Source organism: Phasianus colchicus, chromosome 5, assembly GCF_987193195.1.
Source record: "Phasianus colchicus chromosome 5, bPhaCol1.hap1.1, whole genome shotgun sequence".
NCBI classification, from domain to species: domain Eukaryota; kingdom Metazoa; phylum Chordata; class Aves; order Galliformes; family Phasianidae; genus Phasianus; species Phasianus colchicus.
This window is the reverse complement of record NC_143440.1, coordinates 13031730-13059701: the sequence shown is the minus strand read 5'-3', so window position 1 is coordinate 13059701 and position 27972 is coordinate 13031730. Positions and strand designations below refer to the sequence as shown.

The following is a 27972-nucleotide window of genomic DNA, read 5'->3' as shown; positions in this document are numbered from 1 at the left end:
CTAGACCCTCTCCAACAACTCCCTGTCTTTCTTGTACTGGGGGCTCCAGACCTAGACACAGTACTCCAGATGGGGCCTCACAAGAGCAGAGCAGAGGGGAACAATTTCTTTTAGAGTAAGTATCTCTGAGCCTCTGAGAACAGGGCTGATCTTTTGTTCAGAAAAGCAATCTGTTTACTAGCAACTTGCAGCAAAATAACATCTGCTCCAGTCACATAGGAAATGAGTACTGAAGAAGTGTTACCTCTGAAGATATTTGTTTCTGTTGTTACAGAAGTTAGTAAGAAGTGAATAAAGACTGCCAATGAGAATGACTAATTTAATTGACAAGGCATCTGAAAACTACTCTCCTTGACTCTGCTACTGTGTTCCTATAGGATTCATGACATGTTGTCTATTCTACAAACATTTATAGCATAAACTTAAGACTCACACACATACTGCAAAGAAATTAAGAGTGGCAGCTTCCCCTTACCTGCCACTGATGACCCATCTGTACATGAACTGTTGTTCTCTGATCCCAAAGAATAGTGATGTGTTCCTCAGGAAAATGAACAACAGTGAAAAATCCAGCTTTCCATAACTGTATTTTTTGTAGTTTGTCCATGTAACTAGATGAGCTCTGTTCAAAATAAAAGACGACAACTTAAAAATGGAAGAAGGAAGCTTAAAAATCTTCACAAAATATTCATTTGAGAGAAACTGAAACATACAATAAAACACATGACACGGGAGGTTACAAGTCTCAAAACCAACAGAAAGTTATGCAGGAATAAATGCTTAAACTGAAGTGCTCTGGATTTTGACCATAAACAGTGTTGAATTACCTTAAAAGTTCATTTTAAATCAAATTCACAGGATGGGTAATGACAAGTGAAGTTAAGGTCAAAATGGGTCATCAGGAATGTTCAAAATTCAGATGGTCCCTGCTATAATTTCAACTTAAATATACGACATTACATTCAGAAGGTCTTAACCACTTAATGACATGCTTTTTTGAATACAGATAGGAATAAGTGTGCATGGAGCACACTAGAAATACATAAGTACGTTTAGAGATTGTCATCTTCTATACATAAAGCTTTTTTTTTTTTTTTAATCTACATCATTCTGATGCCGAATTGTTTATACCACAGAATAAGATGCCTGGTTTAACTACATACAGCTTTGCACAAAGCTTTATTAAGCGTCATACAAAAACAAATCACTTTTCTGTGTAGTTGGTTCATAAACTATGAATAGTACTACTTATACTAAGATTACTATAAATACTAAATATTTACAAAAATAAAGTTTGCAGTTTGGCTGTAATGAAAATGAAATGCATTCCTCCTATACAACTACACTCCAAAACAGACTAAAACCTTAGTTCCAGTGAAATTAATATCAAGAGTCCCACTGGTTTCAAAATAATTAGTTTTTTTCATTGACACATCAAGACTAAAACAGAAGAGTTATAATTGTCAAATTATATGTCTAACATTTTCATGAAATACAGCCAAGATTTTGCTTAAGGTTTCCATTCAACAATACAGGTGCAATCAGCTTTCAATGAAAATATATTTACACCTTGGCTACTTAATGGTACAGTCATTTTTTAGCCAACAAGATAAAAGATACTCAGAGATGTATACTTGCTACCTTTTCGGCATGCTCAAGACTGATACTTACTGGATTCCCAGTTTCATCATCAAATATTAGAGAAGATTTTCCAACATTAATGAAAATGTCTTTTCTGCAAATGATTCCAGTATTAAAGCAGTTAATATTCTGTATAACTACAGAGAAACTTGCTGAAGTACTCTGCAGAGAAAAAAAACAGGCACTTTTAAATATACTAACGTAACTCCATATATTGTCCCACAGATAAATTAGCAGAAACTTCAGCATGTTATTTATGTTAAGTATAACTCAATATCTAAGACATAACAAAGTTTAAAAAATGCGTTGGAAGTAGTATTATGGCAGAGATAAAAAAAAACCAAGTACAACAGTAGATTTTAAACCCCATTTTACAGAGGCTTCATAAAATGTCTCACCTTAACTAGATAGGCCTTACAAGTTCCAACAAAGTCATACGTGAGTCCATCAAATGTTCTGTAATGCCGATCCCCATAGGCAGTACACATGGAAGGGCACGGGTGGAAGGTGCATTGAAACGATCCGTGCTGGCAAATGCTGAAAAACATATGACCACCAGTGGTAATATCAACTGTAACTGCAGACAAACAAACACAGCTACCGCAATGAGAAGCAAAACCACCAAAGATTCATAAGAATGACAACTGTGGAGAGAAGCATTTTGAAATTTCATCTAAAAGCAGATTAAACAAATTGATTCCCTGGAATTTGTTTTTACATATTTAACTCACCTAGCCTGTGCTCCCTCCTGTTTAAATCTATAGGTTTTAGAATATACAGACACTATAGACAAAGAAAGAGCATTTCTTTTGTTGAAGCAAGGAAAATGCCAGCCAACATAACAATTTATTCCTTACTCACACACATCAGGGATGTGTTTCAAGGAGCTGTGTATCAGTACATTTGTTTATACACTAGCTGATTCTTAGAATCAGTAGGCAGTGCATCCTATTAATACAGTCCTTATTCACTTCCTGATTGAATAGAGGTTTTAAATATTTTTTTTTAATAATGTAGTAAACATACATAATAATTTTTAATATATATAAATATATATACACATATGCATGTGTGGTCCTATTCTATTAGGCTCCTTTAAATAACTGTGTTTCAGGTTATTTTTTTTCTTATACACAGGTATTATTGTCCCTTAGTCTAGCCTAAGAGTAGCTCAGGTTCTGCCTACATTCACCTTAAGAATCACAGTGTCTCCCTGTGCATCATCCTCTTGGTATTTGAATATAATTTTTGGAAATATAAGCATTTATAAATAAAGGATAAAAAATTACTTGTGGAAACCTGACATAATTTTAGATGTTGCATTTTTAAGTTTCTAAGTTACATGATCATTTTTTAAAAGTTCCTCAACAAAAGCAGCAAGTTGGTACCCTGGTAGCTTTATTACAGACACAACTAGATATGTGTTATAGATCCAGGCTAAAGTAAATATATTACATATTATAATTTCAACACTTACCTAAATTTTTCACAAAAATATTACGCAATTAATATCTTGATTAAATGAACATTCTATATTTAACAACTACATATGAGCCTGACTTTTGGAAATTTTTGGTGAATCACTGATGTTTGGCATCTCATATGCTATATGTGAAAAGCTTAGGCTGTAACCCAGCTTCTAATAGTCATTCTGAAGCAGTGCCTAAGGCAGGAACCTACCAAAGCTAATGGAGAGAGAAAGAAAAAACGTGATGAAAGTAATGTGGGCAAAAAAAATAACTGATGCTTCTCACACTCTGAGAGACATTAGGATTCAGATACACTCTTGTGCAGAAACATTTCTTAACATGCAAAGAACGGGGAGCTCCCTTTCAGAAGCCTTAACACAGTCACAGTCAGAATGAAGGGCTTCAGAGGTACATTATGTCCCAGATGTCCTTCTCTCCACATTTCTTGCATATCAAGTAAACTGATTTCATTAACAGAGTCTTGGGAGTCCAAATTGAAAAAGCAGAGCTACAGGCTGCTTTCAGACTTGGACTGTTTTTTAACAATGTGTTTCAAAGTAGTATTTTAAGAACACAGAAAGCCCAATTCAGCATCTCCCAGCAACTAAACAGCATTTTTCCTATATTCTCAATGTGCAACAGCAAACCAGCACAGCTGACTGCACCACCCATACTACACCGCAAAACCCAGCACCAAAATGCTGCTCTGATAAGTTCAGCTGCTACCACAACCTTTTGTGTTTAATCTAGCCAGCATATTATTCAGGCAGTTGCACTGGAAACAAAACTAGTCCATCTCAAAACTTTGGAAACATCCGATCAGCCAGACACCAGAACTCAGTGTGTCCCCAGACCTTCAACAGTAGCTCTGCCAGCTTAAGAAATTTGTCATTTTACTGTTCCATAGAGAAATCAGATGAGTCACACTGTTAATACTAAATCAGATATGAGTGATGATAATGGTATTTAATACCAATGCTATGCAGTACCAATACACTATTTCTGTACACTAAACTACATAAACGTCATTACAACTACTAGGAGTGTTTAATGGGCTTACTGAGTATTCTCTTTGTTTACAGGGGCAAAAACACATCTTTCCCTTGCCATATAAAACACATCTATGCGTACACATACAGCATTCTCAAAGACTTTCTCCATCTTTTATCAAGTATGTCACTTCTGAGGGAAGCTGACAGAGAGCTGGCTACAGACTTCTCATCAGTAAACGACTGATTGCCAAAAAGACATTATCACTTCATGTTTCTTTGCTTCTTGGATGTGGAACTGTTGAAAAACCATGACAACCTTAAGGAATTAATGGACCCGGCCTCAGAAAAATAACATAAGGCTAAAAATCCAGAGAATTTCCACCAGCACTGCTGCTGCCTTTGGCAAACTCTGACACATATAAGATATAGTAGTTCTTTCTGATGTAAGCAATAACACACCAGGTCCACTGGTGTGAAGATGGCTTTTGAAATAATGGGGTGAATAACCCGGGTCGCTTTACCTGCCTGCCCAGTGGAGATGGCTTGTAAGACGCTTCACCAGTCGACCAAAGGGCTACAAATATCTTCTAGAGCAGATACTGAGGACCTGACGAGAGGCAGAGGTAGGCAGTCAGCACAAGGCTGGAGGGGGCATCGATATCCAGACAAGTCTCGTGCTGACTGGACAAGCCCTCACTGTACAAGGCTATACTGAACTGCACAGGCCAGAAGTAGGAGTTTCCCAGGTGACGTCTGTTAAATGCTCCTGGTGAGCTTAGAAGAAGGGAACAAAAGGGCAGACTGTCAGCAACTCTGCTGACAGGCTGGAGGCCACAGCACTACCACAGTATCTTGGTACTTGACAGTATAGCTGATTTTTCTGAGGCTCTGATAAGACTCTTAGTGCCAGCTTGCAAAAATTCAACAGTAGACAGAGATCAAAACTGGCAGGTCCATCAGTCATGTTTTCACATCCTAGTTCCAGTGAGGCTTATTGAAATGGTAGTGTATCATGTTCTACTGAGGACACTGAAGTAAATTCCACAGAGTAACCTAACTACAACGCAAACACCGTGCACCAGGGCAACACTGGACAGTGAACAACTACGTTTCTGCAGGTCACTCAGTGATTCTATCAACCATCACCTATTTACACCAATTCCAGTAAAAGCCAATTGATTCAATTATCTCACCTACAAATAAAACAAATTTAACCGTAACTATGCTCAGTGTAATGCTCTGATCTATCATGACAAAGATGATCGAAGGACTGGAGCATCCCTACAGCAAAGAAAGGTTGAGGGAGCTGGGCTTGTTCAGCCTGGAGAAGAGAAGGCTCTGTGGAAACCTAATTGTGTCCTTCCAGTACTTAAAGGGAGCTCGTAAACAGGAGAGAGACTAACTTTTCACATAGATAGTGATGAAAAAAAAAAAAAAAAAAAAAAAGGAATGGTTTTAAACTAAAAGAGAAAAGAATCAGATTAGGTATTAGCAGGAAATTCTTTACTCAAGAAGGTGGTGAGACACTAGAACAGGCTGCCAAAAGAAGCAGTGATACCCCAACCCTGGAGGCACTCAAGGCCAGGCTGGACGGGGCCCTGGGCAGCCTGATCTAGGGACTGGCAACTTTGCCAATGGCAAGGGGTTAGAACTAGGCTATATGTGAGGTTCCTTTTAACCCAAGTCATTCTACAATTATATCATAGAAGGCCACGGGGTTATGTTTTGAGCCCTCAGAGTGTTCAGATTCCATCATAAATGTTAAAGTAAGATAGAAAGCTTTGATTTAACAAATGCCATACAGGTGTACTACCTGAAGGACTTCTACCTGTGCACTAGAAACACTCTCCAAGAAATAGTTATTTAGAGAACCTTGACATGCTAATAATCAAAACTGTGATTTTTCTAAATCCAGTTATTTTTATTCCTAAACAACATACTGCTGTTTTGTTCTGTAAAAGTCTCTCGAATCAACAAACTCTAAAAAAACCCATGCAATTCCGATAGTTCTTTGCATGAGAGTACATTCAAAATTATGGTGAGTGGATAAGAATCTAGTGTGAACTTATGAATTAGAAGGATGAAGGTAACAAAGCAGTAGACAAGACATAGTTAAAAGCTAAAATGAAAAATAACAAACAGATCTGTGCTTACCATGTATGACAGGATGAAATCACTTTGTCACCTGGGAAGTACTCCTTTCCTTTCCACAAACATGGACATTCATCTGTTTCCAAGCATACATCCCCATGCTTAACAAGACTATTAAAAAAGAGATATACATTCAATAGAAGTACATCCAAACCAGATACCTACATACAAAAATATTTTCCAAAACTGAAAATTATTTATGTTATTATTGAAAAATATTTTAAATCTCAGACTGAGTAGGTACAGTTTTAGTAATACTTGTATATGTGTAATTTGGCAATTTACTCTCTCAACAGCTAAAAGTTATACCTTTGGTAAGTAAATACAAGCACATGGGGCATTAGCTCTTTAATCAGTAACCTTCTGAAGACATTCACTAATGTACATGTTTTAAGGTCATGAAAACTAAGGTCTTTCAGACCTCCCACAAATTTCTCCAAGTTTCTTTTAGTTTAGTCACTTAAATGTTCAAGGTCATGTTGGATGGGACCTTGAGCAACCTGACCTCGTGGAAGTTGTTCCTGCCCATATCATGGGTGTTGGAACTAGATGGTCTTTAAGTTCCCTTCCAACTCAAATAATTCTGCGTTTCTATGATTCTAACTACAGCAGAGTTGCCATCACAGACATTTCCTCTAGAAGTATAAAACCATAAAAAAAAAAATCAGTGACTTAATCATTCTAACAATTTGTGTAGATTTAAATGTATTTGTCTTTCTTCAGCAGAATTAGAGAGCTTTCAGATGTTGCATAGTTCTCCTATATCTGTTAACCTCTTTTACTATGAATAACATAATGAAATTATCAAAAGAACTTTCTCAGATGCATGAAATGAGTACATATTTCTGTATGAAGGACTTCTTACCTTTAAGCAAGCAATCATAAAAATACTTATAAAAAAGCCTCCAAGAGAGACAATATGCACAAGTATTTGTAGATCAAGGCTAAAAAAAAAAATTGTAGTTCAAGCTATGAACCTGTATTTAGAACTAGTTACAACTCCTACAGAAGCAGATAAAACCTGAATTATAAAAAAAAAAATTGCTGAAAAAAATTCCAGTAGAAAAGAAAGAAAATTCATGTCCAGCAAGACAAAATAAAGCAGCCAGTCTAAAATTTAAAGTAAAATATTTGTAGCTTTTAGTGATATCCATAGAAATTGAAATAACAGTATTTTATAGCAGAGATATCAGATTCTACAAAATAAGTCTCAGGAAATACACCAGAAATACCGAAGTGTTATCATTTAAAATGTTTTTTTCCTAGCTGTATTTATTCCAAAGCTTCATTCAGTTGTAATTGGAAAGACTAACATAGTGGAAAGGCAATACAGGAATGTAACAGCAAAGGGACCAGGACATATAGGATGGTATTTCACAGGAAAAGTAAAGGTGTTCGCCCATCTCCGAAGATCTAGACTCACAGAAAAGACTCCACATGGGAAGAATCTCCGATCAGAGATCCTTCCACAATGGAAATCAACCTTTAAATGGGGTCTAAGAGGCACAGCCAGGTTCCACCCATCCCAGTTGCATAGGTGAATTGCCTTCACCTGTGCTCCCAGTGCTGACCAGGTCTTTTCCCCAGATCAGTTGTTCAGGCCATGACTGAACAGTTTCCATACATGGGACCTACTGGTATAATAACTGATAGAACACCTCTGATGACAAATCTATCTGTTAAATGACATGCAACTTTTGTAAATCTGAACTCTTGATAAGCTACAGCAGTAATTTCAGCTGCTGCAGGTCCAACTGTTCTGCCTGCACACAGGATACCACGCAACTCAACATAAAAAGCTGAAGTAACATGCTATGTACTATGTTAGTTACATAGTAAAAAGATTTCTTAAAGCTCACAAAATCTAAAACTATCCTCATATTTAAACTCCAAATCTTGAAATATACATAGTGAAAAATTAACAAAATCTTACTACTAGGTTGATAATCTGTTTTCTTTTGCCAAATGAGTTTGCTTGGAATTACTGTGTGTTTCTGTTAGAATATAAATTTTATACAAGTTCCCTTGTGTTTTATGGCTTTCTGAAGAAAATAGATTAAAGCTTTGTTATTTAGCACTACAATTTTGGCAAGACAGTGGACCAAGGACAACAAATCAGAGGTATGAGACATCTTTATAGAGTGATGATGGGTTTTTTCCCCTTGGTTTCAAAAATCTAGTCATTGCATTCAACACAGAACTTCTTTTTTTACTCATATTAATGAATTACTCCTTTGTAGTCTGACTGAGATGCTTTTTCAGTGTGGTAATTTCATATGGGAACTTACAACTCCATAACTCTTAATGGGAACGTGCAGACATTAGCAAAAACCCTACGTTAAACTGAAAAACTGCTATGCTACCCCAGGGTACATGACATGTTCTTTGTAATCCATACTTAATTCAAGCATTGTGCCACCAGAACACAATCAACTGGAAGACTGAAATTCCCACTGGCTTAAAGCTCAGAACTGAAGAGGGCACATTCAGACACGAAGAGCATCATACTGGCAAGGCAACATTAAACACCATTTTTCCCTCAGAGTGGCTAAAACAGGTGATAACAGCTTTCTCTCTTGTAAAGCCAAGTGGATAGATTTCAGTGATCTAAGAATTCACCACAAATACATGACAGGCCTTGCACTGTTCCCCTCTGAAGTATCAGACATTTTTCTTGACAGCTATACTTTACTGTCCAGCCCACAATGAACTGCAAAGATACGAGGATAGCTATTGCATTTCACTGTGCCTAACCAACTTTCAGTTCATTACTGTTTTATTAACTACACATTTATTCATTCATATAACCACATACTTTTTTGTAAAGTTATCATTAGAATGTGTCTTGTGAATGAAATCTTCACTTTTGCAAAGCTCATAGATCAGAGGCAGAATAATAAGTCTCCAACAAGATCCACCAGAGCAGTTTTTAATAGTTTGTGAATCATCCAGCTTTTGCCCTTGAGTAACAGCCTACTGCCAACTGATACATGCAGACATAGTCACTTTTGACCCAACAATTCTGCTGTCTGAGATTTCTACAAACCATAGAATAATGAAATCATTAAGGTTGAAAAAGATCTCTAAGATCATCAAGTCCAACCATCAACCCATCACCACCATGACAAGTACACCATGTCCCTTAGTGCCACCTCTACACATTTCTAAGCATTTCCTGTAAAGACCAATAATAAGAAAGGTAGAAGGAATGAAATAAGCAACATGTTTCTAGTACCAGAATACCATCACTGCACACAACTTCCCTAACAAGAAAATAGGTAAGCCATTATTTTCTTTTTAAAGCAAGAAATGCTGATAATATGAGTGTAGTGCTTAATGGCTTCATTTTGGTTCACTCATTGTCTAGCTGGGAAGAGTTACTATAATCCTGCTGAATCTTAATTTTTGGGGAGCTTTTTAAAGTATATCCTTTCCTTTCTTCTTCGTATTTTATCTATAATATTAAGTAGCTTTACCAAGTACCTGGCATTTTAAATAATGCTTGAGTGGTTTTATAGTACTCTAGCTGTACCCCTCTGACTCCAAATCCTCCAGTGCTTCAACTGAGACACCTGCACTCCTGTTGTTTCATCTTGTAATGGTAGAATCCCTGCACTCTCCTTTACCACCAGCATACTACCAGTGCTCAGCAGCGTGGGCCATAAAAAATAAAATTCATAGAAACAGCATTAATGACTTAGATACAAAAGGTAGGTGAGAGTAGGAAAAATAATGAAGCAGAATAGTTAAGGTTCATTTAGGCTCCCATACTGTGCAACCTCTTTTGTAGATTCCTCCCTCTTCCTATGCATTTTCTTTAGCTCTTTCAAGAGGCTTCTGAGATCTGGCTCACCCAGCTGCCTCTGCCTCCTCCAAAACCCCCATAAAGCAAAACCTAATTCCAGTTTTGGAAAGAATGCTGCAACATTGGAGCTGTGTAAGAACTTTTTCTGTTTCAAGGAAACATTCCAAGATCATATTTAAGCTCCTTACATGTTATTTGATACAGTACATCACCTTAGAAACACAGTGATAAATCAGATATTTTTTGAGTAAAGTGATTCAATATCTCTTCCTTAGCTAAAAAACTTCATTACAATTACAGGTTAGTACAACCTCCAGTTCACTGTATTTTCATAGCTCCATTTCATGAAAGCAAGCAAGAGAGAAAGAAGCAGACCTAAAAAACTCTCATTAGGTTAAAACGGCTCAAATGTAATACTGTCCAAGTTCATCTAACAGGAGATTATTCTCTGGCATCATTAACAGATGCCTGCATAGGTAGAGAACATCACAACCAACCTGGAAACTCCATGTGATGCTACAACACTCATTCAGGAAAGAAAATGAAGTGAACATTATATGTCTATGGTGTCTTAATGACTATAATTCATTTTGCCAACCATGAGGTGTATGTAATTTTAAAAAGCATATACTCTTGCACCAAAAGAATTACAAAATGAATCAGCTCCCATTGTTGGGAGTGCCAATCACAAACCAAGTCTAAAGAAATACAAGGTCACAAAGTTTAGGAAAGGAGAACTCATGTTTTGTGTTTTTTTTTCCTGGAACTACAAAACAAAATAAAGTAGTAACAGAAATTAACAAAAGCAGTAAATTAATATTTGCATTTGGGTCCACATATATTGCAACTTATTGAAAAAAACTCAGGGTTTGTACAGAACAGCTTCTTCATTTCTATAGCAAGACTGAATTAATGAAAAAATAAATACCTAGATTTATTAAATACCTCTGTTACCAGAAATACGAATAGATAATGTGTATTAGTGTTTATTTCTGATTAAGTATTTCAGTTGAGTCAGTCTGGACAGAAACACCTGTCTTCAAAAAGATGGTTTACTTTCTTCTGGTGGCTTTTTTAGACAAAAATCCTTGACAGTGAATGGATAACAAAAGCAGGCGTACTTCTACCATTCAGTTTTTTCTCCTGGCAGAGAAATTTAAATGGATGCATTTAAGTTACCCAACTATACATTAAGAAATAACAGTAGCAACTAAAACTTGCATATGAGGAAGAAAAAATTTCCTTTAAGTATTATCTTTTCATATTTCTGCATACTATTTTTTTTTTAAAAACTCTGCACTCCAACAGAAGACTCAGTCTTCAAGTTAGGACATAGCATCTGAATCAAAACAACACAGAAGCAGAAAATGCAACTCAAAGACTAACCTTGCAGAGTTGCAAACCTGTGTTGTGAACAGGGTATTACTTATCCTTCAGAAATGCAGCAGGGAAGAAAACATTATTTATGAGATGAGAAACTGAGAAATAGACAAAAGCGCTTACCTTAAAAAGCACAGTAGCTTTAAAGGTGTCAGCAAAGCAGAGAAATATTAGAACGTGTGTTCTAGGAGATTTAATTCTCAGTTGCTTCTAAACTAGAGGGAGACTATATGATAATTTTTTATACTGCAAGAACTGTAACTCAGACTGAAGATGATCTCCCATGAAGTACTTAGAGCGCAGTTGTGTCTGATCTATCCACTGTAGACTAAAAATGGAGTCAAGTAACACCCACAACGAAAACTGCTACATTTCACTATGATTTACTTATTAACTATATTTAACTTCTATTTAATAGAAGTTGCACTAGAATGCATTCTAAGCACAAAAATAGGAGTACTGCTGGAAGTATTGTGATCTATTTGAAAGTATATTTCAGACTCCAGATCTTAGATGGACTGCAAAATAAGTTAAAAAAAAATGTCCTTTAAAATCTTAACATCACTTTCAGCAAAAAACCAAGTTTTCTCTTTCTGTGGGTGTACATGTTAAATACCTTTCATAATATCATAAAATAATCTCTGCACAGATAGGAAGGATCCTTCCTTCCGCAAGAAATGTAGCTTCCTATAAATATTTTTAAATTGATATATTCATTTTCTACTCTTTGTCCCCATTCCTTTACCTAACATCAATTAAAACTAATCAAACATGCCAAACTGGCCTACCTATTAAGTCAGCTTAGATTATGGGCAGCAAATCAAACAAAACTGATGCAAGATCTCAGAAAAGCATAAATAAAGGAGTGGAAACTAATGATTTCAGTTCAAGAACTGATGTTAAGATCAAAGAAATTCCACAGCTGACTATTACTCTTTACTCTTGTAAAGCTGACTATGTGACTTCAGTTTTATGTTTCTCCAATATGAACTGATTGCCTAGAAAGATGGATGGAAAGAAATAAACAGATTTCATAGATTCATAGAATAGAATCATAGAATGGCCCAGATGGAAAGAGACACAATGCTCATCTAGTTCCAACCTCCCTGCTATGTGCAGGATCACCAACCAGGCTGCCCAGAGACACATCCAGCCTGGCCTTGAATGCCTCCAGGGATGGGGCATCCACAGCCTCCTTGGGCAACCTGCTCCAGTGCATCACCACCCTCTGTGTGAAAAGCATCCTTCTAACATCTAACCTAAAACTTCCCGTCTCCCCATTCCCCCTTATCCTATCTCTATCCACCCTTGTTAAACTGCCATTCCCTCTCCTGTTTATATGCTCCCTTCAAGTACTGAAGGCCACAGTGAGGTCTCCCCAGAGCTTTTCTACCTCATCAGTACAGATTAATATTTCTGGTCAAAATCCTGAGCTTGAGGATACCATTTCCACCCTCTACTTTAAAAACTGAGGATGAGGTCCTACAAACAGACTTGAAAAAGTTAAGTAAACTTTCTACATGAACTTTCTACTTTTTCGATTTTTGTCTTGAAAATATTACAAGTCTCTTCCTCTTGTAACCATACAAATACACTACAAGATCTTTAAGGTCAACAGTTACTGACATTGTTTTTCTCTACTTAAATGCAGGAACTAACTTGCCTCAGGAAGCAGTAGAAAATTTTCATAATCCTAGGGCCAGTCATAGCAAAGGAGATCATATAAACTTTGTTCTTTTCCGAGTTCTCAGCCATATAGTGCTGCTGAAAATAGCCACTTGGGTTTGGAGGGTATCAGTCAACTCAAGTTCTCCAAGTAATGATATGGTACATCTTCAGTAGTGATAGCTAACTAAAGTTACTTAACTATGGTTATACAAAATACTACTCACCCTGGTGGGCAGACACAACCTGAAATACAAGGAAGATGTGCTGAAAAAGTGAGGTTTAGCAGTTTGTTCTCACAAGTTCTCTCTCTGCTGAGTTCAGCATCAACTTTCGGGTTACTGCAGTTAATATAAATCTGCCCATCTGGGCAGTTCTGTGCTGGGGGGAAATAAATTGACAAACACATTAGTTTTCCACACTTAAAATTTTGTATCCAACTGCAGACTGCAATATACTGTTCAAATAAAGCTACAAATGTAGTGGCTCTATAACTTCTGACCAACTGTCTTTTCTGAGCATAGTTAACTTCCCAGTACCTCTACAAATCTCATACAAAATACTCAAATTTATACATACATTTAGTAAGGGACGTGACTTCCTCAGCAGTTACAACAAAATAAAAGGAGCACCACCACGGAGGCCATAATACTTAATATAAAATATTCTGTGACAGAAAAAGCATTTTTTTTTTAAACAAGAAATGCAGTATTAGTCTTTATCTCTTACTCAGAATTTGTAGAGTGAAAGAAAAATCTCAGAAATTAGCGTTCAATTCCTAGAATGACATTTTAAATGATAATGCTAGCCTTCGTAATCTCTACTGAAGTTCTGCTCTTTGTCATGTGCTTAAGTTCATTTGCATTAGCAATCTTAAAAAAAGAAAATATATAAAAGTACTTCAAAGCACTGGGAAAAGTTGCTCAGATTTAAAAGTATTTTAGACAGTTCTCAGGGATTCCATCTAGCATATCATTCATTTCTACATATAGCACCATTTTGTACCAAGTACAAAATTTCACAGAGATTAGAGGGCAAATATTCATTAGACTTCAAGTATATTCTCCCTGTGCTGCTTCACTCACCAATTATGTTGTTATCACAATTCATGACTCCATTACTGCAATGGCTGGAATGAAAATATAAGATATGAGAGCCAGGAAGATGTCAGATATTGCTATTTTCTGTTCAGTAATGAAATGTACAGTACAAATCAATTAAAAATTGTGTAACATTTGTATTGAAAATTAGAACTATGATAAAAGCATATATTCATTATCTCAGTACTAATTAAACTCCAATCTTTTGCTTCCTATGTAATAGGAGATGTAGGATAATCCCTACAAATAACAACCATTGAATAGTACAAATATTATTCTGGGGAGTTGAGTACCCTGGTTGACACAATAATATCTCCACAAATATACCACTATATTGCTCCCAAAGACATTAGTGCAGGAATAGCAAACCAAGCTGTAAATAGGATCATCATCATCTAAGAAAATGCAGTAACAGCAGCAAAATAAAACAAGATCTTAAACACATACACAGTTACAGCAAGCTACTCTGCTCTGTGTGTGTGCTATTATACAAACATTCATATCGTTATTGTAAGTATTCCATTTTTTTCCTTCAACAGTAGCTTAGAACTGCTGGAAAGCAAGCTATTAGCTTACATGACGAGTTTGACAATACCAACAGCCCAACGTTATCCCACAGTTGCAGGTAAATTTCAGCACTGAATATAATACAAACATGAGCTATTGAGACTGCAGCATTTCTTGTACTAAACCAGGGTGACTTTTCCCCAAGCAAAACACAGTAAGAGCAGATTGGTGTTTCTCTCACCCACTCCTGTCATTAACAAACTACCCCTCTAAAAATTCCAGCCAAAATGGTCTAGTAATTTTAAAAAATGTTAGGAAATTTGATAGTCAAAAATGTTGCAAGCAGAAGTCATGACTAAATGGAAGACACAGATTTCTTATTTTATCTGAAATCCCAGCTGTCAAATTCCAATATAACTCCACTGAAATCAACAGAAAAAATGACTTTCACATGCAGCCATTTCTTAAAAAAAAAAATCCATTTGTGGACAATCACATCAGTGACTCAGCCAACTATTTACCACAGTGCTTAGCATAATTAAATCAGAAAAAAGCTGGGGTTTTCCAGAGCTCTGTGTTAGTATGGATCTATCTAATGACAGCAGCTTTTCATTCTAATCTGCACTTCAGCATAAAGTGCAAAGTCCTGAAGAAGCTCCATCCAAATATGCATAGAAACCAATGCAAGATTTTTCTGTGTTTAATATTAACAGCAACAATAAAAAACAGGGTAAATAGAATGATTTGCTAGAGTTTTCAGAACAGAGACAGAGCACATTTTCTCAGGTGAAAGAACAGTTATGTTCTCTTACCATCTGCCCAAAGATGTGACAATGCTGTCTCCAGGTGGATAGTCAATTCCTTGAAAATAACAGGGGCATTCATCTCTAGAGTAGGAGAAAATAAAAGTAACTCTGATTACCTCAGAAGCTGAAGGAAAAAAAAAATTAATAATCGCATTCCCTGTGAAATCAGCAACAAAGCAGAACTTTTATATAACAACGGAGACATTTTGTGTTTCTCATACGCCAGAAACAGGAGGTATGTGACAATCAGCTTTGTCAGCTCTTGATGAATTTAAGTACTCCAACTATTTTTGATCAACAAGCAGGTTCTGAGTACTTCTAAGATCCTACCAATTTTGCAAATGGATGGTATCTATGGGTTTCATGTTTATTGATGTTTAAATATGCCATGTAAAGGCAAGAGTGTAAGACAGTGAGTGTAACTAACAAGTGCAACTTTACCTACCTCTCTACACATCTTTCAGTCTTGGAGTTCAAGTACATTCCAAAGGGACAAGCACAGCCTTCAACACAATCACTGCTGCATGTCTCTGGCACAGACAGTGCTTGGCAGGTTCTGCCACAGGTAGATACACAAGTACTGTACTCCTTTGTATCTTCACATGAAAGAGCTGTCCAAATGAAGAAAACTTATCAGATTACCATGCAAGAGACTCAAGTACCTCCCCAACAGTTTTCTGATAAACATCTCCATTCTTTCATTCCCAATTACATGAAATTCCACTAAAATTGCTATCTTGGCACTACACTGTGTAAACTACACAGATGTAAATCTACAGTAATAACAAATACAATGAAGGCTGTGCTTCAGAATCCAGACTGGGAAAACTGAACCGTTCAAGTTTTTTCCTATAACTCCAAAACGTATGGCTTTTTACATGGCCTTTGGAAAACATGCAGCATCTTAATGGAAATATTAGAAACTGTAAATGCAATGTGTGCACTTCGCAGCTGCTGCACAATACCATCTTTTCTTATACATTCCATAAAGTTCTATTTTAAACAAACAGACTTGAAGTGCTTGTTATATTAAAAAGATTAATCTTTTAAACCCCACAGGCACGACTTTTTACATACACTCTGAAAATCTACACTTGCTTTTTTAAAAGCAAAGGAATATTAAATAATATATAATATATATTAAATATTTTGAAACAGCTTCATTCAGTAACAGTAGGCATCATCAACTGTGCCACAAAATTTAATCAAGCTGGGTTTTATTTAGAGTACATATATAGATAATCTGGCTTCAGATACTTCAGCAGGACAAACTTTCAAAAATCCTCTTTATTATACATTATGACATGGATAACCAAATGATGTAATGAGTTACCCAATGTGGAATTTCTGAATGTTCTTTAGATAATATTTTCAGTTTTGCTTATGGAGCCAAGCCTATTAACACAACACAGGTGTCAGTTAAGGGCTGTTTTATGAGTCCCTAACCCTAAAACTTCCAAAAATGCACAAGGGCATCACTAAAAGTTCATGTAAAATGAGGAATTAAATAACATTAGCCACTCCTCTATAGGTGAAAATACTACAAATCAGATAACAGAAGTTAGCTCTGGCTACCTCTATAGTAGGTATATTCTTAATTAAAATGTCAGTGAGATGAATTATACACACGTATGTCAGCAGTCAATATGCATGTTAGTGCTATTGACAGTAAGAAAATAAGCTCTTGGAGATTGTCAGAGTAGAAGTTAATGACAATCCAAATAAAACTGCTGCATACAGCAACAAAATTTTTCATCTGTCGAGGGTTCATTTAAATAATTAGATTAACCTAATGTCTATGAGAAAAGGAATAAATATATTTACGCAGCCAATGAATAATAGTAACACAGGTATGATGAGACATTCAAAGTCACATTTCTCCTACCAAGAAAAAGAGCCTTGTCCTGTGCACCGTGATAAAATGACAATCAAAAAAATAAAACTAAATGGATATCACTTTTTAAATGACAGAAGTGGATTAATTCAAGTCCTCAAAGAGTAATTATTATGACTAGAAGTTAAAAACAACTCACCGCAATCTGGAACTCTTCTTCTGAAATCTATTACTATTCCAAATCTTTTGCAATGATGAGCATAATGAGCCAGAGCAGAGCAAAAACAATTCTGTCCGCATTTGCAAGTGTCTTTTCTGCACTGCTCAAAATAGGGAATGGGACTCAAATAAGGGTAGCATGGAGCAAAAAGGTCTTTCGTAAGGATGCTACAAGCTTCCGCTGCATAAGAGGCTACACAAATAACAGATTAAACACTCTCAGTGGGGGAGTTTAAGAAGAGTTTTTAAAAAAATCTTTGCTATTGATCACAGATAAATACTATTGCTACATATATACACATCTTACTATTTTTCATATGAACACAATTGTACTGAAGGATAGAAAAATTAGCTACTCATAGTTTTGAACTTTTTCTTAGAATCATTTTAAGGTATCTGGAAAAGTACAATATGCAGACAGTCATCTATCTTTATTCATTGACGTAGGTTAGGTACAAAACACTAGACTCTATTCACTCCCTTTCATAAAAACACAGAAGTACATATTTCTGCAGTTTAAGTCATACTCAGTAACTATTTCAGTCTGTATTGTAAAGAACAACCAGTTGTCACGCATTGTTTCGCGCTAGGTAAGGCTGCAACCACACTTAGAGCTGCAAGCTTGGAGTGACACTACCACAGAGGAGACAAGAATATTAAGGAATTGTTAAATAAGCTCCAACACCCATCTTAATATCTTATTTTGGAATGCATTTGTTGTGTGCTCAGTAATGGTCAAAAAATAAAAATGTTACTACTAGAAAAAAAAGAGTAGTTCATGTGTTACGCAAGTCCCAAAACATACTTAAATAATAATGTGGTTTGTTAGAGGACTGAGCTTAATAAATCTCACTATATTTTGTCAGTGGAAAGGACTGGTTTGTTTTCTCTCTCTCATTCAATTAGAAAGCAGCACGGATGTAATAAGTACAAATGCATTTGACAATAAAAATTGATCACTGCCCACCTGACTGTAGATGAATGTCACATGGATCCATTTGTGCACTATCATGCACAAGAATGCACGCTGATAATGTTTTCCATGCATTTCCAAACAGCTGTGGAGTGCTTTCAGTTACTCCAACTGGAGATCTTTAACAAAATATAAATCAGTCACAAAAGAGACAGTGAGTTTACAGAACAATCTCAGTTCTACTACAGCCTTTGGAGCTAATTCAAGTTCCCTTTCCACTGCACTCATCCCCAAAGCACTAAACCATCAGGTAAAGTTTCAGACCTCTCTCTTTCCAGGCAAAAGCACAAAAAAAGATGATGTGATCTAGGATTATTAGATATTCTGTATGAAAGGACAGATCAAACCAGACCAAGTCCCACTTTCACAGGAGAGCAAGTAGCGCTGCTGTCCAGAAAGTCTGCACTCTTATTCATACTTCTGCCTCCTCAGTGATACCTGATCCATTTTGATCTCTCCTCTGCCTATAATTTCATGACTGACCCTGACTTTTCTGGCAATTCTCTGAAAGGAGGAGGGGGGAATGGAAATTCAATGGGCCAGAGATGTAAGTGCAAAAGCAATTGGATATCCATGAGGCTTAGTTAAGAAGAGGTGTAACAGAAACTGAAAGAGATTTTGATCAAAGTAACTCTGTACGCATTGTATATAGAGAATAATCACAACTATATCTTAAACATGGTGTTGCACACTAGGTGAAAGACTGTGCAACTAGTAACAGCTCTCACGGATGTGCTGCAAAAGACAGCAATGTCTATGGAAATTCTTCTAACCTTAAAAAAATGAATTCTTTAAAAACTCTGTATATTACTTCCTCTTTTCTATTTCTTTTTTGGTGCTATTTTTCAATCAGTTCTGACTCATATGCCAAATCTGAGACCGTTTTAAAAAAAGACAACAGGAGAATTACTTATTTTTCCTTCGTTAACCAAGCCTTCTGATGTATTCTAAATTCTCATTCCCCTTTTCCCTCTTCCATAAGGATACTTCACCCTCTGGAGGCCAATTTAGCCCAAATAGCCCATTTACTCTGATGTGCAGGCAGCTCTGACCATCTTTCATTGCAACACTACAAGTGAAGTTCAGGCAACAGCCAATTCCTTTTGCTGACCTGCAGGCACTGAACAAAGGAGGCTCTGTTGGCAAAAGCAGATTAGAACTTGTAGTAGAGAATAAGAGCTGAACAGACAAAGGATTGTGGGGAGGGATAGTCCCTTATAGAGGCCAGTCCATCTTTTGGACAAATATTCAGATAAACTACCCCTTAGTAATGGTATATATTTCACTGTGTTTTTACATTAAAATACTGTATACAGAACTTGTTTAGAAATTCTGTAGTTGAAGGACAGTTTTTCTGTTTGCAAACCAAAACCAAATCTAGCCAACTAACACCAAATCTTAAAACATTTTTTTATCCATCTGTGTAGCTCAGTACAGTTGATTCACCATTCTAATTGTAAATATTCATGTACTCATACAAAAAATCATCCTCCATATTTCCATTGAAGGTTCCACAAAGTCCAACGGTATCATCCTTCCACCGACCATCAGCTTGAAGATAAAGTCGCAGTCCTTCTCTGTCATACAGTATCTGTAATCCAATGTGTGTCTTTACTTGAAGAAATACAGAGGAGAGTTTCCGTATTTCAAATAAATCTAATGAATAAGAATAGAGATTGTTGAAGAGCAAAGGAAACCTGCCTATAATTTGTATTTTGTTTCTTGTCATTTCACTTTTTAATTTTTTTTATAAGTGACTTTTTTCCTACTCTGGCTCTATCGTCCCCGAACTCTTGATTTATTACAAGAAGTTTTTAAAAAAGGGAGAAATTAATGACAGTCAAACTTAGTAACAACACATCTAGAGTTCACCAAAATATTCATACAGGTTAACTAAAAGTACATCAAGATGTCAACACTGGAGACAGTACTTCCATTCACTTCTTTCAGACAATCTAGTTCTAGCAGTGGCAATGTACTTCCTACACTGAAGTCCCTTTTAGGAATTCCCAAACAGTCACATTTCCCCCAGCCATCAAATGAACTCATGGTTTGCATATCACCCTCTCACTAAAGTGAACACCGATCTTCACAGAACACAGCCATATATTCATATGTAAAATACTTGCTGGTATCTTCAGAGGGAGACATTTAAAAACCTCATTGAAACAAGAGTAGTTAGTAATTAGAGAAAATCATATTCCCTCAGAAAATAACTAAGCAGCCTTATGAATATGAAGGATGGTATTTGGGGGGACACAACATACTTTGTCTTAACATAAGAGACAGTTACAGCTCCTAACATCAAAGCAAAACATATACTAGCAGCTAAACTATGAAATACTTCAAAAATGAACAGCATTAATATCAACAATCTAACTGAGCATTAGTACGTTAACGATACCGATGTTATCACAACATACACATGGAACTAAAGCACTGCTTCAGCAGTTGATAAGCATTATACATATATTGTTTCTTACCATCTGCATAAGGCAGGTTAATTTTGTACTGGTCATATATCAAAACATCTCCTGAATGAGTCAGAGTCACTTGCCTCTTGGGATCCTGCTTAAGAATAATGCTGATTGATTGGATACATGATCCATCCTGGTTCTACAAAAGAGAGCAATTTAAAAACACAGTTGATTTTAACCAGGATGAATATAAGACTGCAAGTTAACAAGAAGAAATTGGAAATTATTAGCTTTATGCTACTTCCTGGCAGATTGCACTTTAAAAATATATAGCATAATTAAGAAAAGATTAGTTTTACAGCTAATCATGATTTTTTTAATCATTTCAAATGTACGTTTAGATGCAACTCTACCACATTAAGCTAACACAGCTGAGAAGTGGGATACGAAAATAAAAATGTTAACAGCCCTTCCAAAGCTTACTACAAAGACATGTGCAATTCATGAGATCCACTGATCCGAAACACACTCTGGGTGAGTTCCTGTACACAAACAAAGCTGCATTATCCACACAGCAGGACACATCTGATTTTGAATTCTTTTTTCTTTGGAGCGTTCTGATATACCCAGGCTCTCTTAGAGCATATTCAAGGTACATCACTTTTTCAAAGTAATGAAGGATAAAAACATCTTGTAACTCATTATTTTAAAAGACAGCATTTAAGTTCATTTTTTCTAAGAGAAGAATTGTGGAGTATGTTCATAAGCTCCCTAAATAAATACTGATTTAAAAAAAAAAAGCAGCAGCATATCACAACATCCAGCTGGCCTGACTTGCTTATTTCTATTACCATTGCATTGCTTATTTTTACCATTATTTCAATTCTCTAATTCAGAGAAAATATCAATTAGGAAAAATACTGTACTTCACTCAGCAGGAAATATATTGAAAAAATATTTTAGATTAACCTCATCTGCCTTACCAACATCCATTTTATTCTTTAGCTTTCAACTGTCAACGTTATCAAAATCGAATCAACTGAAATCCTAAAAGCAAAGTATTGAGACTGATGTGCTGAAGTCTCACAACAGGAAGAAAATACGTGGCTGACACAGGAAAATTTTACATCAGCTTAAAGATAAAGAGTCTAATACAAGTTAACTGCTTCCAAAACTGGAATCAACTATAGTATGTGTTCATGTGAAACTAGATTTTTTTTTCCATTTGTGATTTTGGCCCGATATTTGTGTATTTCTAAGGAACTTCTTTAGTGCCTAAGCTAAATTACAGATAGATTTGTTTATTTTCAAACCTTCAGTCATTCATTTAACTTCAAAAAGAGTGTACTTTGACCTAAAACTAATTAAATTATTGTTGGAGATGAACGATTCTAAGGATCAAAGCAAGACATAAAAGCCTAATAGAGCTGACAATTTATAAACTTCAGCAGGAAGAAAAATCCAAATAAGCAGATAGAATCGCTTTTGAGACAGTCTAAGAAAAATCCTAAAAGTCCTTGACACCTAAATGAAGTCTCAAGCTACTTAATATTCCTGCATAGCTCATGTTACATGAGTGATCTTCATCTAGACAACATACCAGCTGGAATGCAGCACAAGCTACCGAATATTGAATTTATCTAGTGTATCACAGTAACAAATACACCTGTACCACATAACAGGGCAGCTAGCCAGAAAGATGATTAACACTAGTCGGTTACTATCAAAGTTTCCAGGTTAGGACTTCAAAAGCTAATTATACTTTGGCTTTCAGTACATCTGACAAAATAATGCTTATTAGTGACAGAAGACTATCAGAATTTTATTATTAGAATGAAACTGATAATTCGTTAATTTTGAGAAAAATTCTCTAGCCTAGTGGAACAGGCATAGAGATGGACTGAGATGTTTCAATCTTTGACATCTCAGCATGCTACTTTCTCACCTTGCTACATCCTGAAAGAAATCAGAATCTACTTTTACCCCAGAAGGGCACACATTAGAAATGACCTTAAAAATGACCTAGTTCCAAAGCCCTGCAATCAGCATGGTTGCCAGGCTGCCCAGGGCCCAGTCCAACCTGGCCATGAATGGCTCCAGGGATGGGGCACCTACAGTCTCTCTGCACGGTCTCTGCCAGTGCCTCACACACTCTGAAGAAAAAGTTTCCTCCTAACACCTAACCTAAATCTCTCCTCTTCTAGTTTAAAGCCCTTCCTCTTCATCCTATTACTGTTTGTCCATGTAAAGAGTCCTTCTCTCTCCTGTTTATAAGCTTCTTTTAAGTACAACGAGGTCTCCCCAGAGCCTTCTCTTCTCCATGTTAAACAAGCCCAGCCCATCAGCTGTTCTTCATATGAAGAACAGCTCCAGCCCCTTGATCATGAACATGACCCTCCTCTGGACCCTCTGAAACAGCTCCACATCTTTCTGTGCTGGGGACATGAGACTTGGATGCGGTACTTCAGATGGTGCCTCACAAGGGCAGAGTCGAGCGGGGACAATTCTTCCCCTTGCCCTCTTGGCAGCTCCTCTTTGTTAACTGCAGCCCAGGAGTTGGAGGAGGAGCCTTTAGAGTTACAAGAACACTCTGATGGCTTTTATCCAGTTTTTTGTCCACCAGGACTCCCAAGTCCTCCTCTGCAGGGCTGCTCTCAATGAGCTCCCAGTCTGTACACACACCTGAGATTGCTCCAATTCAAGTACAATACCTTGCACTCAGTTCTTCTGGGCCCACTTCTCAAGACTGTCCAGGTCCCTTTGGATAGCATCCCTTTCTTCTGCTCTGCCAGCTGTACCACTCACCTTGTTGTCATCTACATAACTGCACTCAATCCTGCTGTTTTTGTCATTGATAAATATGTTGAAGAGCATAGGTTCCAAGACAGAACCCTGGAGGACACCACTCATGACTGGCCTTCACCTTGACATTGGTCACAATCCTCTGGATGTGACCATCCAACCAATTCTTTATCCACCTAATAGTTCAACCTTCAAATTTATATTTCTCCTAGTTAGAGATAGGGATGCAGAACCATATTAAAGGCCTTACACAAGTCCAGGTAGACAACATCTAATGCCCTTCCTTTGTTCACCAGTGCTGTCACTCCATCATAGAAAGCCATCAAATAGGTTAGGAACAATTTGCCTTTGGTGAAATCACTCTGTCTCAAATCAACTCTTTGTCTTCCATGTGGTTCAGCACAGCTTACAGGAGGATGTGCTCCATGATCTTTTCAGTCACATACATGAGGCTCACCGGTCTATAGTTCCCCACATCTTCCTTTCTCAAAAACTACATTCTCCTTGTTTCAGGAAGGAATTAAATCTCTGCCACTCCTGTTATACTTTTACCTCTCTGCTCTAGATTCTAAGGCTTATTTACACTGACTTAGTGTGCTGAGGAAAGAGGTCAGCACCTAACTGCTATTTCTTCTGCTCCAACTCTGTCATTGCAAGATCTTGTAGCCATTTAAAAAGATACTCAAGCGGAAAGACAAAGTAAGGCTAGTCACTTTTGGTACACCATATTAGCTTGTTTTACTCTGTTCTTGATTATGCATTTCTTAATTCTTGTGATAAATGTACACAGATATATGCAAAAATCACTCAAGTGGGACCTAGGTCTTTCTGAGGGAAATTTTTCCTTGATTGGATTTCAATCCTGAGTAGCTACACAGAATGCTGGGGGCTGTGCTATGCAGTCCCACTGCTTGCAATAAAGACTTACCTGTTGATGTTTTCACCAAGTAAAATGTTAAGCAACTTCAACATTGAAAAAGGCACTGAACAAAAATTCCTTTAAAAAATCCTATCTTTGGGCAGTCAAACTAGCACCACAAACTAGATAAAGATTTTCAGCTGAAAGATCTGTATTCCTAGTGACTTTCATTAAGACTTGCCTAACATGAAATCTCACTTCACATCCCAAAAACAGTCACTACAGCTGCCAAGATGTCTGAACATTATTAGGTGGCACAGACAGATGCTGAACTAGCACAGTGATCATCTGTCCATCCTTCAAGGACCATGGACAGACAGTAGTGAGTAAAGATTAAAAAAATACATTCAGAATTTCCACATCCCTAAAAAAAAATAATGCAGTCATCCTTCATCATCATTACAGAATTAAACTTTAAAATACTGAATTATAAAAACATGGAGATAAATTTCATCAGTTCAACCACCTTTCCTAGACTGCTGGCAAAGATGGACACCTGAATTGCAAAACAACACTTCTATTTACTTTGTTCTCTAGCTTCTTCACTAAGAGTTTCTGCACATATTATTCAAAAATAGCAGCTATAAATACAGAATTTTGCCTACCTTTTAAGAAGCTGAAAATAAAACATACAAGCTCCTACCCACAGAACAGAGCCAAGGGAACAACTCTCCATAGTGTATACAATGATACACAATACTGACAAAAGCTGCATTATTCCTTCATACTCAAAACTGAAGAAATGCTGTTTGACAATTATTCTCCATTTCAATGAACTGCTCCTTTCACAGCACTGCCCTTGCCAACTTTCAGCAAGTGTTTTCACAAGGATGGCCATTTCTCTCACACCACACTTAAAAATCCTATATTCAGACTACTTTCTCATCATACAGACTACAAAGACACTGAGGTTGTCACCTGAAACCTAGATAAGGGTAAGCTGTGCAGATTTCTTGACTGATTCTCACTCCAAAAAGCACTTAAACAAAATTCCACATTTTCAAATCACTTGTTGCCTGAAGACAGTTTATGTCATCAGCTCTAAAGCATGAGATGACTGAACTCTTTGTGACTCAGAACTAAAAATCTCCTCAGGTATTTTCTTTCTACGCTTTTTAATCTGCTTGAATGCCATGGGACTGATAACTGAAAAGACAATTTTAAAAGCATACAAATCTCAAGCTATTGAGAAATGAGGTCCTACATAACAAATCTTTTAGCTTCCCATTTCAATTCATTCATTTTTATAAATGGAAATCAAGAATTGTAGAATCCTTAGAGTTGGAAGGGACACCTAAAGGCCATCTATTCCAATTCCCCTGCAATGAACAGGGACACCACAGCTAGATCAGGTTGTGCAAGGACATATTCAGCCTCACCTTAAAAGTATCCAGGGATGGGGCATCAACCACATCACTGGGCAACCCACTCTAATGCCTCATCCTCACTGCATAGGATTTTTTCCTTATATCTAAGCTAAATCTACTCTCTTCGAGCTTGAAACCTTTTCCTGTTGTTCAACCAATGTAGATCCACCAAAGAGTCTGTTTGGTGCCTACAGAACTGTAAAGCAGTTCTTCTGCCAAGTGGTATCCTTTTGATAGTTAGGCACCCAAACAGCTGCACTGAAACCCCAGACTTTTGAGTTACAGTACACACACACTGTTCTTAATAGCCTCTCACTATTTCCTACCAATAACTGAGTTAGCAGCATTTAACTCTGGAACAGATCACACAAGCCTCAGCTCAACCACCTGGCTGTTATGTTCAGAATACTCCATTCAAAGCTCTGTAGAAGTCTATATTTACTAAGGACTGATCAGGTTAACTTTTTAACAGCAAAGTGAAATAGGAAGCCTGCATAGAATAAAAGCCAAAATCTTTTTTTCTTCCACCTAGAAGCCACTTGGAGGCCGTAAGCACAATTCCTCAGCCGGAGCAAAGAATACATAAGGCATCTGCAGTGTCAAGAATGCTACAGAAAGTTAACTAATTTGTCTGTCACCTTCCTCAACAAAAACATTACAGTAACTAAACAAAAACAAGTTTCTGCCAGGTTTGGTACCGGTGTACTACAGGACAACTTAAACATAAAAGACTTTCACAAGCTTCATGGACTGTAAAAATTTTTTAGAATAATTTGCTGACAGAACAGGATTATGCCTATGTTTATATTTTGTTTCACAGCTCATGTGTTTCTTCTAGGCCAGGATACTGACTTACTCTTCAAGAAGTCAAGGTTAGTATGGAATGAAGACAGGGTAAAGGAAAAAAAACACTGAATTGGAATAATCTGTATCAAATATGTACTTGCAAACTATGTGATAGTTCCTACAATTCCCATATCATCACCAAGTGATGATCTTCCTACAAATGTGGAATACAAGTAGGATCACCGTGTTTGTCCAAACCCAAAGATTGCCTTTAAGGACTTTAACATCCTTTTAATATTGTGAAGCCCAGAACTGCATACAATATTCAAGGCAAAGTAGCATCAACACTAAATATAGCACGTGAATCACCTTTTCTGACCTGGTGTCTACATACTGCATTCAATGCACCCTACAAGCAGTCAGCAGTCTTGATGGTCAGATCCCTTTCTGCAAAGTTGTTCTCTAGTCACTCATCTCCCATTCTGTATCTGTGTCCAGATTACCATTTAATTCTATTATTACTATTACTTTTTTTTACTGTAATTCTACCCACTTGTATGGGAACTGCTGAGTCACAGCCTTAACCTCTGATTAGTCACCTATTTATTCTCTTTTGTCTCGCTGTGCCTAACAACATCTTAACATTATTAAATCATATAATATTCCTTTATATAATTTTCATTGATTATACACCACTCTATTTTATTCTATTGAATACTGTAAAATTTCTATTATAGTGAACTTTCAGTGACTGTTTCATATGACTTCTTCCTACTTCAAGGCTGCCTCTGTGACTCAGGTAGTTTTTGTTTCACTAGAACAAATAGATTTCACTGAAATATGACTTCAGAAAATGCATGACCGTTCTTCTTCCCAAGGCAATGTCAAATGTATGAACAATGTAAGTTGCAGAGAAGCTTCATGACTGCAACATGACTTGAAATGCACTGAATAAAATACTACAGTTTGTTGTAACTCATAAGAAGCGTACTAGCAATGTGCAATTTCAATGAAAATCTTAGTGTTCTATACCTCGCAAGTACAACAATATAATTTATGTTCAGTAATCCACACACAGAACAAGAGATGAGGTCTTCAACGTAAATCAAATGAAATACATTTTTGACTTCTGTATTTAG

The 27972-nt window shown here is 36.6% G+C and overlaps 1 protein-coding gene across 1 annotated transcript in view; it reads right to left on the bottom strand.

The window, feature by feature from the left end:
• Positions 1 to 27972, bottom strand: part of OTOG (otogelin) — a 95514-nt gene that overhangs the window by 49364 nt on the left and 18178 nt on the right. Inside the window, exons 16-27 of the mRNA XM_031614007.2 lie at positions 21026 to 21158; positions 20021 to 20198; positions 18537 to 18661; positions 17550 to 17762; positions 15962 to 16127; positions 15523 to 15597; positions 14189 to 14232; positions 13331 to 13484; positions 6257 to 6364; positions 2040 to 2178; positions 1672 to 1803; positions 476 to 622 (exon numbers count right to left, since the gene is read on the bottom strand). Coding sequence (XP_031469867.2) covers positions 476 to 622; positions 1672 to 1803; positions 2040 to 2178; positions 6257 to 6364; positions 13331 to 13484; positions 14189 to 14232; positions 15523 to 15597; positions 15962 to 16127; positions 17550 to 17762; positions 18537 to 18661; positions 20021 to 20198; positions 21026 to 21158 — 1614 coding nt within the window. The remainder of the gene's footprint in view (positions 1 to 475; positions 623 to 1671; positions 1804 to 2039; positions 2179 to 6256; positions 6365 to 13330; positions 13485 to 14188; positions 14233 to 15522; positions 15598 to 15961; positions 16128 to 17549; positions 17763 to 18536; positions 18662 to 20020; positions 20199 to 21025; positions 21159 to 27972) is intronic.